General features: G+C 37.4%; 1 protein-coding gene across 7 annotated transcripts in view; it reads right to left on the reverse strand.

Moving 5' to 3' along the window:
• Positions 1–13,605, reverse strand: part of CDC14A (cell division cycle 14A) — a 187,345-nt gene that overhangs the window by 155,189 nt on the left and 18,551 nt on the right. For 4 of the 7 annotated variants that reach the window (XM_044944639.2, XM_025288205.3, XM_044944638.2 and 1 more), the window contains exons 3-4: positions 10,366–10,441; positions 4,986–5,030 (exon numbers count right to left, since the gene is read on the reverse strand). The exons of 1 other annotated variant lie outside the window; for it this stretch is intronic. In XM_044944639.2, coding sequence (XP_044800574.2) covers positions 4,986–5,030; positions 10,366–10,441 — 121 coding nt within the window. The remainder of the gene's footprint in view (positions 1–4,985; positions 5,031–10,365; positions 10,442–13,605) is intronic. 2 more of the 7 variants (XM_025288204.3, XM_045166069.1) reach the window with 1 other exon arrangement.

Raw genomic sequence — 13,605 nt, forward strand, 5'->3', positions numbered from 1 at the left:
TAAGGAAAAGAAACTCTTTGAAAACTCTGAAGTCAATTCTAAGATGAAACTGCAACATTCTGGCTTTAACATGTAACCAAAGAAAATGAGTTTCATGGTTGTGAGCCTGGAAACCCTCACTGCCCCAATTCAGGCATGTCTTTGATAACCAAGGCTCATATTCTGAAAATAGCATTGCTCTTTGAAATTAAACTTTGAAAAATAAGTGTCTGCCTCTAAGAGAGTATCTTAGTACCAAAGTCCTTATTTCCAAACAAGCTTACTAAAATACCCCTATGAAATAAAGTTTGAGTTCATTTAAAAAATAAAAGAGTACATTTTATTCGATTCCGTTCAGTCAAGTTAATGCACACAAGTTATCTAAAGACTTCAAGGTCACCATCAATGGTCCTGACACCTGCCTACTTGCTTCCTCCACTGGAACTATATTATCTACTGGACATTTCTTGTTTGTGTCTTTGTTTTTGCCAGTGATTTATCTCCATCAATAAGTTATATTTTATTTATTCAAAGGAGAATCAAGGCTCTTAAAACCTAAGCTTCTTCTATGGTCCCTAAATCCCAAGCCACCTAAAGAATGCCTTACAAAGCCCAGGCCTCCATTAACATGAGTCGGATGGAACACAAAGACTCAGCTCTTCTGGCTCCCAGTCTCTCACTATTTTTATTTCCTGACTCTCTAACACACCTGTGAGGAAGTTTAAATTACCTATCTAGAGGCTCTTTTCTACTAAGAGTTTAGGTTTCATGACAAACTACTTATCATTAAATAATGTGGAATTAAATTTATTTTACAAATCTACTTGCCAACAGTGACAAACTCATATTGCTGTACTTTTATCACCAATGGTCTTTACTGTTGGCTCGTTCTTGAATTTTCTGTATTTGTTTGCTTTTCTCTCTAATTCTAAAGTATCTGGAGTGCAGAGCACCACCCTGCAATGGGAACCATTAAACTGAGGACAGAATTCTGAAGGAAATTTTCTTTTCACTCTCTATATAATTTTTAAGTAAATATAATACAAATTAAAATTTTAAGGGCTTTATAATTTACCTTAAAAGCTTTAAGAAATTGCATCAGATAAGGAATAGTCTTAATAAAATCTACCGAGAAACTTAAACTATTTTAAAATACCTCCTATTGGAAATTGCCTATGAGATGGAAACATAATTGACTTTTTAAAACATCTGTCATCATACCTATTCACAAAATTTTCTTCTCATGTGATGAGAACATTCAGGACTTACTCTCTTAGCAACTTTCACATTTACAATCGAGTATTATCAACTGTAGTCACCATACAGTATATTACAATAACTAACTTTTTTAAATGAGAGTTTTCTATCTGATTTCCAGGGATGTTTCTAAAACTCCTAGTATTTATTTTGCTTAGCGATTTTGGAATTCTAGTGTTTTTCTCAGTTAACTCTCAAAAGCACACAGTCAAAAACCGATCTGTTCAGTGAAGCTTGGCCAGTATCTCAGGTCACACAGAGTTGAGTTCTCACTCAGGGAATCAAAACTAATTCAAAGTGAAGGACAACAGAGAAAAGCTTAGACCTTACAAGCCTTGTCCTAATTTCCCTCCTTGTCACAGCCAGGCCTTCCTCTTACGGGTCAGCCTGCCCCAGTCTTGCAGCAGCAATGCTGTTCAACAGAGGAGATATTCTGCTACTCACATGAATTTTTCAGGGATAACAAAACATTCTGCCAATTGTCTAGTGGTGCTTTACATGATCGGGCTGATGTACACAAACTCTTTAATGTTTCCGCCTTCCAAATATTAAACATGCCCTTTTTCTTTAAAACACACACACATACACAAACTACCTATTATATATCAAACTGCTCTAGAAGGAACAATACCGTCCATTGGAGACACTGATGACTGAAGTGCCTTTAGAGGAACATGTGGCTCATCCTTTGAGAACTTTCATGGTAGAACTTTACCACACAAGAGAAGAAAGGTACAGTGTGCAGCCACAGGACTCTGTTTTATAAATGAGCCCTGTATGTCTTTTCTCAAGTTGTGCCCTAATATCAAGAGAACTTCCTGCCTCCAAATTGGACAGTTGCCTTTTCCTTACCTGGCCTGTCTCCTCTAGAGTCCAGTGTGCTGGCCAAAGCCCTCATGGACATTACTTGTTAAATCATACCATCACCTCTGGCTTCCAGTGAGTTCCTTGCTCTATTACAGATTCTTCCTGCTTTACATGAAGAGCTTTGAGATTATAAAGACACTGTGTACAACAGCAAAGCAAAGTTATAAACTAGTAAAACAAATGAATATAGTCTTAAATATAAAGGGGAGGATGTCACAGAAGGAATACTACGACCTCTGGACTGTTCGTCTGCTGTGCAGCAAGACTGCATATGACTCATTGCAAATTATAATGTGCAGCCACTATTTATACTATATTGTAGATTTATATCTAGAAACTGGAATATATAGCCTTCTGAATCTTCTTAACTAAGTGGACTCTCCTCTATAATAACAGCAACAACCACCTAATATTTACTGATCACTTGCTACATTCCATCATTTCTCAAAGCAGCAGAACAGGGCCAGAGGGGTCCAGTTTGACCAGACGCGGCAAATCCCAAACAGGAGGTTCTGGGCAAGGCTACAGTGTAACAGGCAAGCAGTGGTTTCTCTTTTACCAAGAGAATATAAGCCTGCAGCCATAGAGGTCCTGGCTTACCACACTTGACCCAGAGCTCCAAGGTCAGATCATAGAGAGTTGAACGCTCTCTGCAAGTGTGGCGGACAGGAGAAATTCAGAACTCTCTGAGCTTGATAACATGTGTAAACCTTAACTCTCAATCATAAGGCCATGACAAGTTTCATGGTTCGAAATTTAAATAATTCTCAGGTTGAACTGGTCAATAATTTTAAAACTTTTCAGAAATTAAAAAAACTAACTAAATTTCAATCTAAATTATATTTTATTACTATATTATTATGCTGCATTTCATTCTCTTAACAGACTGGTTCAGAGTCACCTGGAGGGCTTATTAAAACACAGATTGCTGGGCCCCACCCCTAGTTTCTGATTTAGCAGGGAAGAGCCCAAGAAGTTGCATTTCTATCAAGTTCCTCAGTGATACTGAGGCTGCTGGTCCAGGGACCACAGACTGAACTCCACTGTGCTAACATATTGCTAAATCTTGAAAAAGAGCTGCATGAAAATGTGTGAATAAGCCCGACACCTGGAAATGTACTATATGGACCCTAACATATTGTCCATCTAGTCAAGTAGCTCCAAAAGACATTTAAATTCTTTTAGGAACTCCAAATCATGCCATATGATTTTTTAAAGCATGTTATAAAAAACACATTTCCCCAGGTTCTCAGAAAAATTTATTACAATTTGTAAATTATTACATTCCAGCTGGTAACACCTAAGGAAAAAGTTCCTTTACTGATTCAGTAACCAAACTGCTTTAAATGGTGTAATTCCAGAGGTTCCAAATTCAGATGCTCTGAGAGGCCAAGAATTTGAAGTGGGTCAGTTGGCAAACTAGAAAAGTATGCCCGAAGCAGACCTAGCTCTCGTGCAGGAGTCTGGGCCCATAATCAGATGCTACAATATTTAACAGAAGCCAGAAATTCATAGTTTAATGAAGGAAGAATTTCATAAATTGCAATGTTGACCATGAATTCAAAATTTTTAAACAGCATTCAGGCTCCCTTCCCAAAAAAATGTCTGTGGACTGAAAGCAGCCCACAGGTAATCAGTTTGCTGAATCTGGGTACTGGGATACTGCAGCTGAAGAAAGTTCTAATGGTTCTCTCAGCATGAACTGAGTAGCTGTTGTGTGTCAAGCGCAGAGCTGAGCAACATGGTAACAAGGGGAGCAGAACCCCAGTCTCTAGCCTCATAAGGCTCACAGTCTAATGAATATCTGATGCCAAATGAGGGAAAAATATGGGCCAAGGCTTAACAGAAGAGAATAACTACCTAGGGATGCATTCATAGCACAGAAAGGACCAATGGAGTGATCTTAATTACAGATACAATAACTGTTTCATTTAACAAGGTAAAAAAAATACTAGCTAAAAGATGGGATTCAGTATTGAACATCTATCAATTAACCTAAGCAAAGCTATGGAACTTTCCAGACCTATACTGTTTCCCTGAGTGAGAGTTAAAGTTCTACTACTCTTATGCACATCATAATAAGAGTATGTAACACAGCATATAAATGTTTGATGGTACTTGTAAACCAAAGTACAATGACTGCAATCGTAGAAAAACACAAATGAAAATGAGGATACTGACCCCAGGCAGACATTTTCTATCTCAGGAAGGAAAGCTATGTGAAAGGTTGCATTCTAGTGAGGTCACTGTGAAAAACAAGCCACGGCAACTCAGAGAGAGAGAAAATGATGACATGTTACACAAATCACAGAACCACCAGGCTATCCTTGGATTATGATGAGAGACACAAATCATGCACTTCTTCAGTTAGGTCAGGAGACTACAAACTACATAACCATTCAAAATCAAAGGGGATACAATTAAGCTCAAAGCCAGAAAATACAAAAACAAAAGAGTTAATGGCCAATTTAAAGACACAGATTTTCAGAGGGCAGCCATTTGGTCAAGTTGCTTGCCATGCTTAAAAGTAAAATCTTCAAGTCGTGTGGTTAGAATGTGGTGTTTCATCAAGCTGTGTGAATCAGCCTGGTTGAGCTAAAGAAGATATTAGTGCAGCCTGGATAATATGCCCTTTAATAAAAAAAACAGAGCCCATGCACTTCCCTAAACAAGCAAGCTCTGCCAATGATGGCGGTCAGATTAAGTAGATTACAGCACAGGGACCATGGTGACCAAGGCATCATTCTCTTACAGGTGACTAGTCTAGCCCAGTAATGGCCGCAGCAATCAGCGTCTCCATAGCAATCAGTGGTCATCCCATTGCAAAAGCGATAAAATGAACAGGTCTTCCTATGAGCAGCCATGACCTCTACATGTTTTACCTCCAACTTTCCCAGGAAAGGGATATTCTTGAAAATTTTCTTTGGCTGTGCAAAACAAAATATGGTTTACGTTTTTATTCAGAGCTAAAATAAAGCAGGTTGAATAGTTTCTTTTAAAAGAAAACAGTGTCTCTTTATGGTCCATTTTGTTTCAAACCCAGTACGTTTCATTCAATTAAATGGCACCTCGATTAAAGCAGAAGTCAAAATGTCAAGAACAGTTGCTCATAAAGATTATTCGATCAGGCTGATAAAATAGCTGAAGGCATTTGGGGTTGCTCTATAAAAGGGGGTTTTCTTGCTTGAGGATTGTGAATGGGCATAAAGGCTCCAGGCCTTGCAAACTCTATGTATGATCACACTGTTTCGGCACCCCTGATAAACCTCTTTAAAACTACATGAACTCTCTCTGGAATGTAGCTTGCTTTTCTTCCCCCAGAAGTCCTGAACCTACAACAGAAGATAACCTCATGAAGAAATCTTCCACATGTTTTTGTAGTTGTAATAAGAGGGTGGTCTGACCATTATATCAAGAGTTCTTGGATGAAGTACCTGCTTCCCTGGCAGTTGCCAGACAGGATTACTGCACTGATCCATTCAGCAACAAGGACATTCCCTGAGCCCCCACCATCTGCCGGGTACTGTCATTGTTCTAATACAATCATCCATTTCACCATGCCCACTCCCACTCCCTTTCCTCCTTTTACCCTGAAAGGGTCACGCAGGACATTTTGTACACTTCAAATTACATTTCTGTCAATATTCTGTTAAATCTTTTTAAAACTAAGTCCCCAAGATTACTGTGATTGTCTTGTTGATTCATAGAGCAGGTATTAAAAAAAAAAAATCAGTGCCCTAGAAAATGTCCCCTTTTTTCAGCAATGCTCTTAGACTCCCCTCCCCCACCCCCAGGCTGGGTTTTTATTTTTCTCTGATGAAAAGTGAAATCAACAGTTAAAACTGTATTTATTTTAGAATAAGCCATTTCAGCCATCTTATGTTTATAAAACTGTCAGGTTATTAAATCAGTAATTGAAAGATTTTCTTAACTGATTAACTATGAAAAAAGGCATTTTACTTTTCAAAATACCACTACTTTGTCTTTCATTAATGTAAAGCAAGCTACATTATTAATAAGAAGCTCTTATATTCTAGAGTTCTTAGCATTGTGTGCACCAAAAATCCCTTTGAGAACCTATTAAAAAGTTATGAATCCTCTCAGAAGAAAAATGTAAACACATACAAAATTTTATATATAATTTCAAGAGTTTATGGATTCTTTGAAATATCAGATTAACAATTCTTCATCTAGCCTATTAATCATTGAAGACATTTTAAATTAAATAATGTATACAGTTTTGCAAATTGTTCTCACTTCATTAAATCTTTTTTCTTTGACTGATTCTCTTATGGTAACTCTTGAGCAGAAATAACAAACTACAACCTATTACTGTACAACTTTTAATACTTACTCTTTTTAAAATATAGTTTAAAATAGGAAACAGGGTTTCTGCTGCTGATGGTGGTTTCTGGTTTTGGTTTTCCAATCTAAGCAGACATTTGATGAATAATTTTCCATTTTAATTCACAAAATTAAAACAAAGGCTATTGGGAATAGAATGTGTACTGACACACACACACACACAAAACCAGCAATAAATCACCTCAAATCATCAACTTGAAAAAAATCTTTTAACATATAAAAAATAACAAATTTGGGTTTAAAATAAATAGAATGTACTGTAACATATTACCTATCTACATAAGGTATCAAATAAAGGGGAAAAAATCATGAGTGCTTTATTGTGAGAAATAAAAATTTCCAAAGTAGGAAATAAAATGCACCTAAATGATTTAGGAAATCACACAGAAGAAGAATTCTAAGAAGCTGTTATTTGTTAAAATAGTGCCAATTACTCAGAGAAATAAAGGCCTTTGAGGACCAAGTGAGTGCTATCAGACTGGGTACTGACCATGTCACTGGAGCAGTTTCAGTAGAGTAAGGTAGGCAAGGTGCAATAGCAAATGACTGAGGAATCAGCACACACTGAGCATGTAAAATGCTGAGGGCAGGTCCTTGAAACTTCTTGAGGCAAAGGAAAAGAGGATGTCTGAGTCATGGGGCCATGATAAGATCGACAGGCTTCTTTGTGTTTAGCGTCCTTGTGCTGGACACTTGGAGACACAAAATTATAAGGCATGCCTCTATCCTCTAGGACTCAAAGTCTACTGAGAAAAAGATGCAATTAAAAAGTGCAAATTAGAACTGAAATGATAATTTCAGGTAAAATTAAAACTCATCAATAATAGAGATATGCACAGAGAATTATGGGAAAACAAGGCAGCACCTCCCACCTTGTATTGCAGCACAAGGAGACGCTTACAAAACATGATGGTGCCAGAACAAGGTCTTAAAATGAGGGGTTATCAAGCCAGAGGGCAAGGGCACTTCACAGTCAGACTAGATGTCACATGCACTTGTGTGGAGCAGCAATACGATTGGGGTAAAGTACAAAGCTGGGAGAGGCAGAGGGACTGCAATCTTCAGTAAATCAGTAAATTGGTGCATGAAATCACCTGCCAGGAAGGATGAGAGCTGTCAAGGTGAGAAAGACAAAAGGCACGGAAGTAAGGTGCCAAAGGTCTCATCAAAATGAGTGATCATGGGTTACAGACAAGAGACATCAGAAGGCAACTGACGGGATAGGAAGTGAAAGGAATAGGGAGACTGAGGTCTGGAGATCACACAAGGCTAAGAGAGACAACATGGGGCACGTAACAAGGAGGGTACGTTCAACATCAGAAAGCCTAGAATCTGGGTTCCTGGAGGCAAAGTAGCCAGAGTGGCAGAACAGTCACTGGAGCAAAAAAGAGGCAGAGGAGCTATGAGACCATAGTCGGACAGCAAGGGGAAGTGAGTCAGGGCTGGGCTGTGGGTGAGCACAGGAAGATGACAAACCAGAGGCTGCAGTTAGCAGGAAAGGTGGAGAAAAGAGCATGAATGATGTGGTCAAGGCCTGGGAACCTGGCCCCGACTTTACCTTGCATCCTTGAGCAAGTCACATGCCTCTCTGGGGCTTTCCTGTCTGCACTTATGAAACCAGAAGGCTGGACTCAATGGTCATCTAGATTCCTAAATTATATCAGATAGCTTTCTCATATGGAAATGATAGCTGTGAAACTGAGAAGGCGGTCATAAACTTTGTTGAAGAACTGTCTTTATTGTAGTTTCGATCAGAGTTCACAAACATTACCTTCCTTTTGTATAGGACTTCAAAATTCATAACACTTTCTTAAACCTGTTTTCTAACCTCTAGACATATAATCCTAACCATCCCTCTAAGAGCTCTATAATCCCTATTTTAGAGCAAACTGAGATTCCACAAGGCTGAAGTGACTGTAGCTTTGAATTGGTAAAGCAAGTCTTTTTCTTCTAATAAAGAGATTCTACCTGCTTTATTGAGATGCTTTATTGAGATAACCCATGACTTATTAACATTTAAAATTCATTCCCTCAGCAAGCAACAAGGTGCCCATTAACTGCACTAAAGCTAAAAATGTCATTCATTCCAGGCATCCATCAGATTATCTGATCACCGAAATGAACCTAGAGGACTGTTCTGAACTTTATTTAATTTATATAATGTTGAAAGAAAGCTTTGTAAACGAAAGCAAATCAAAACAAGTCCTTTATACACTTACTCATATTGTTTAGTACAGAATATGATAAAAAAAAATCATCTTAATTCAATCCATCTACTCTTATGTAGTTGGGAGATGGTGAGAGACAGAGAAGCCTGGAGTGCTGAAGTCTGTGGGGTCTCTAACAGTCAGACACGATTGGGCGACTGACAACAACATATAGAACACTGAGTCAGACCAGAAGTTTTGTTTCCCTAATAATGATTCTTTTCTCTTCAATCAGTCTACATAGTAGACTGGTTCCACTTTGTTGATTATAATACCCAGTTTATATACCAATTACATACTATTACATACTACTAATCAAGGAAGTGAAGTCCTAGGTCTTCAAAAGGAAGAAAAGGATTTCAATTATTTATGAGTTATCTTATCCTTGTTAACTTATCTATTAAAAATCCATTAAATATTTTTATTAAATCCTTTGGGGGATATTATTTGCTTCCTAAGTGATTATAAAAATTTTAACTTCATTAAAAATAAAAAACTACTTCAAAAAAATTTTTTAACTTTATCTTTTAAACTACAGGGAGTAGCTTCTTTTCTGAAAAATGTTAAGTAGGTTCAGTTAAAGAAATGTACATACTATGCATTTTCAAGTCAGAGAATAAATTCAAAATCAATTCCCTACAAAGGTGATTACAACAGATGTTACATTATATAATTGTTTACTTTAAAAATATCTCTTTAGTTTCATTCCATGTCCATTTACCATTTTGAGTTAAATGACAAAAATTTGTGAATTCATATTTTACAGGAAATTCTGCATGACAGACTTGCTTTTCATGCTTAAGTTGGATAAAAATCAATCAAGTAAAAAAATTATCACTAAGCAGATAATATGTATAAGGCATTATACTATGTCACACCAGTAACATTTTGCCCAACAGAAAGATTAAACTGAGTGTTATAATTTAGAGGTTAGCACTTAATCTGCTGTGTAGATATCACCTTCCAAATTGAAACATTTAAGATCCTCATTTAGAAAGGTGAGAGAAAAAGATAAATATTTCCTTCTATGTGATGAAATGTTTACCAAAACTAGGAGTATAGATATCACTTTTCCTCATATATGTTTAAAATTCAAGGAGGGGGGGAAAGCTACATATAAAATAAAAACATACAGATGAACAGTGAATGTATGACCCAATTTCTGTCATAAAAGGTAAAGTCCAGTCTCTGTTGCTAGTTCATTATTCTCAATCAGCTATTAATGCGACAGGGAAGGTATTCAAAAAACACGCAAACATTTCAATCTTGATCAGACAGAAAAAGCTTATGCTCCACGACTCCTGCTGTGCAATGATGAGCCATGCCCCTTTTATCTCCTGGTTAACAGCATCTAGGAGCAGACCTGAAGGTTTCAGAAAAATCATCCTAGGAGGGAACTTGATAGACTCATTAACAACAACCTAAAAGGATTTGTGCTTTCTTTCTTAGATCACTATTGCAATGACTTCATTCAGCTCAAGTTTCCATTGATCCTGAAAAATGAAAGAGGTTAACGTGTCCTTTGTGGGGTAGTCAGGTAGATCAATATCAACTTCTAGGTGAACTACTCACTTCAGTTTCCAAAGATCAAGATTACCTAACTAAATGGTACGCGCATAGCAATCCCACTGGTTAGATTTCACAGTTTAAAAGTTTAATATCAAAATATAAACATCACCACAATACTCACTTTTAGTTTCTTGTTTAGTTTACAGCAGTATCTGTACACCATTGCCAAGTTCAGAGGTCCAAAATCTGCATAGAAACTGAGATTTTTTTTAAGTAGTATTTAGTAGAAATATAATTTTCAATTACATCAATGTTCAGTTTTATTTTCATTAAAGTTGTAATCGAGTTTCAATTATTTTCAGGATTAAGAGTCAGTATATAACTGATTCAGAGTGACCCAAATAACTAGTGATTTCACCCTGCCAATACCCTCCAATTAGTATAAGCAGTCTTGCAACAGGTAACTATTTAGCCTGCTTTGAGTTCCACCTCCTTTTATCTCCCTGCCAGGACATTAAGTCAAAAAAATTAAAAAGCAGACACTGAAAGAACCAATATGAACAAAACATATATGTGGTCTGTACTTCCTGGTTTTATTTAAAAGCTCATGCACCCCAGGTTCCAATTCCAACTGTTCCTCTCAAACCTTGCTCTCAATCCTCAGGTACCTTAAGTCCAGTCTTTTTTCAGTTTCGTTCTCTTTGAACTTCCTGTATGCTATAATACCCTGGCTCAGCTCCCTCTCTCCACTCCTTTACATCCTCTCCAGGATACAGTCACCAGTCTGCTGTTACAAATTACATGATAACACCATGGAAAACAGACGGCTTTTAAGCTGAGATCCAGCGTCAGTCTTTCCCATCTTCAACTACCTGCTGGACTTTCCATCTTTGGGTCCTTCTGTCACCTGGAACTCAACCCATCTTTCCTTCCAATCAGCCTTCCAGACTGAAACATTTTCCTTCTTCCAGTCTCCCAGACATGAAACCTCCTAATCACAATAGGGCAGCAAGTAAGTATCCATTTAGTTCTTATATATCAAATAAGCTATTACTCTAAGTCATCCTTCCTCTTCTATTCCTACTTTGGCAACAAAAGTCCAGGTCTTTCTTCATCTCACATCTTTAGTACTTAAATTTTTTCTCTCTCTTGCCCAATCAACCTGTACTCCACACTAGAAATTAATTTTTAGAAAATCTAGCTTCTCACATATCCTCTCACTGTTCAAAAATGTTTAATGGCTCTTTACTCCCTTCAGAATAATTCTTTGACTCAAAAATCACACTCTTGGCTTCCAGACAAATCTCTCCTAACAGGTCCCGTACAGAATCTTCATTCCAAACATCCATTCTTCATTCCCAAATACTCCATGCACATTCTTAATCCAAGCTGCTGTTCACATGGGTCTCCCTGCCTGGAGTGCTCTCCTTTTCTTTTTTAATACCTTCTAGCTTCCATAAAATTCAGTCCAAGTCCTAACTTCTCCACTCATCCTAAGGGAAAACTAGCCATCCTTCTCTCAAAGTTCCCAAAACTTATCATCTGAGCCATTCTTTTGGCCCACAACACATACTATGCAGGAGACCCCGGTTTATTCCTGGGTCAGGAAGATCTGCTGGAGAAGGGATAGGCAACCCACTCCAGTATTCTTGGGCTTCCCTTGTGGCTCAGCTAGTAAAGAATCCACCTGCAATGTGGGAGACCTGGGTTCGATCCCTGGATTGGGAAAATTCCCTGGAAAAGGGAAAAGCTACCCACTCCAGTATTCGGGCCTGGAGAATTCCATGGACTATTTAGTCTCTGGGGTTGCAAAGAGTTGGACACGCCTGAGCAACTTTCACTTTCTTTTCATATACTATCACATACTATGAGTTATCTTTTTAAGTGTGGATTCTACCGCCAACTATAGTGTAAGCTTCTCACTCAGTGATAGTATCTCATGCCTAATATGCTTAGAAGAATGGACTGCTCATAATAAACTTCAGCAAATGAGTCTGCTTCCCTGGTGGCTCAGATGGTAAAGAATCTGCCTGCAATGCGGGAGACCTGGGTTCAAACCCTGGGTTGGGAAGACACCCTGCAGAAGGGAACCCACTCCAGCATTGTTGCCTGGAGAATTCCATGGACAGGTGAGCCTGGCAGGCTACAGTCCATGGGGTCACAAAGAGTCAGATACGACTGAGCAACATTCACAGACAGAAATGAGTCTGCATTATGAATATTTTGCTCATTAATGCCCAAATTCAATTTAACCTAGACCATAAGTTTACTAAATATCAACACGTTTCCCCAAAAAAAGCATTCCCAAAAGACCCTTATTTAAGTTTTTTAAATAAAAATTAGGGTTTATTTAATTTTTTCTGTTACCCAAAATACATTATCATAGATATGTCATTACAAATCTGTCAACAGTCTCCTGCCTTACTTAAGCAAAGAGTACTAAACTTGTTTATTTGTACTAAACATGTCAGACAACTTGACAATATTTTGGTAACACGTAATTTATATTCAAGGTAACACAATAATTAGGTGTCCCTCCACACAGGCTCCATGAGAGTTGAATAGAGTTAGCAAAAAAGGAAAGCTGCAACAATTTGAAATTAAAAATTCTTGATCTATTTCTAAAGTCCCCAATGTGATATTGTGCTCTAAGTATAAACAAAATACCCATGAATCCAAAAGGAACTATACCTATAACATTTAATTACTGATCAGTTAAGCCCTGTTGACAAGAATTCACTCAAGAGAGGCAAAATGAAGGGACTGTGCAAATAAGCACCTATCAGCACTGGTTAAGGCAGCCCGTTTCTATCACACAGATCTCCTTGTCCTTGGCTTACTGTAAGAAAAACTCTTAACTAATACATCTGATTCTTCTGCTACTTGAACATAAATATTGAGATGTAGAATTTTAAGGTAAATCTAGAATCTTTAGTTAAAATTATTTCAGCTTTTTTAACTCACTGTGAACAAAGTTTAGGAAAGCATAAAGAATTCAAGTCATCTCTAATTTCATACTAACCATTACAAACCAACTTCAATCCCAAACTCAAAGCTGTTTCTAACATTACAGCCAGCTTAGCCATGAGTACTTTTGGAAGTACATGGTTAATGAACAAACTTACTTCACCAAAACCATGAAAATAAATTGGTATACTGCAATAACACAGAAAAAAGTAAATCAAATACAGACATTATTCTTAAGTTGATCTGCACTCTCCAATAATGGCAGCCACTAGCCACATGTGGCTATTTAAATTAAGTTAAATTAATTAATTAATTTATTTATTTCAGTAAAGTAAATTAATTAATTAAAAATTCAGTTCTCCCATCTTATTAGCCCATATCAAGAGTTCAAAAGCCACATGTGGCCAGTGGCTACTAAGTTGTACAATACAGAAATGGAACATTTCCATCCCTG

This window comes from Bubalus bubalis, chromosome 6 (assembly GCF_019923935.1).
Source record: "Bubalus bubalis isolate 160015118507 breed Murrah chromosome 6, NDDB_SH_1, whole genome shotgun sequence".
In the NCBI taxonomy this organism is placed as follows: domain Eukaryota; kingdom Metazoa; phylum Chordata; class Mammalia; order Artiodactyla; family Bovidae; genus Bubalus; species Bubalus bubalis.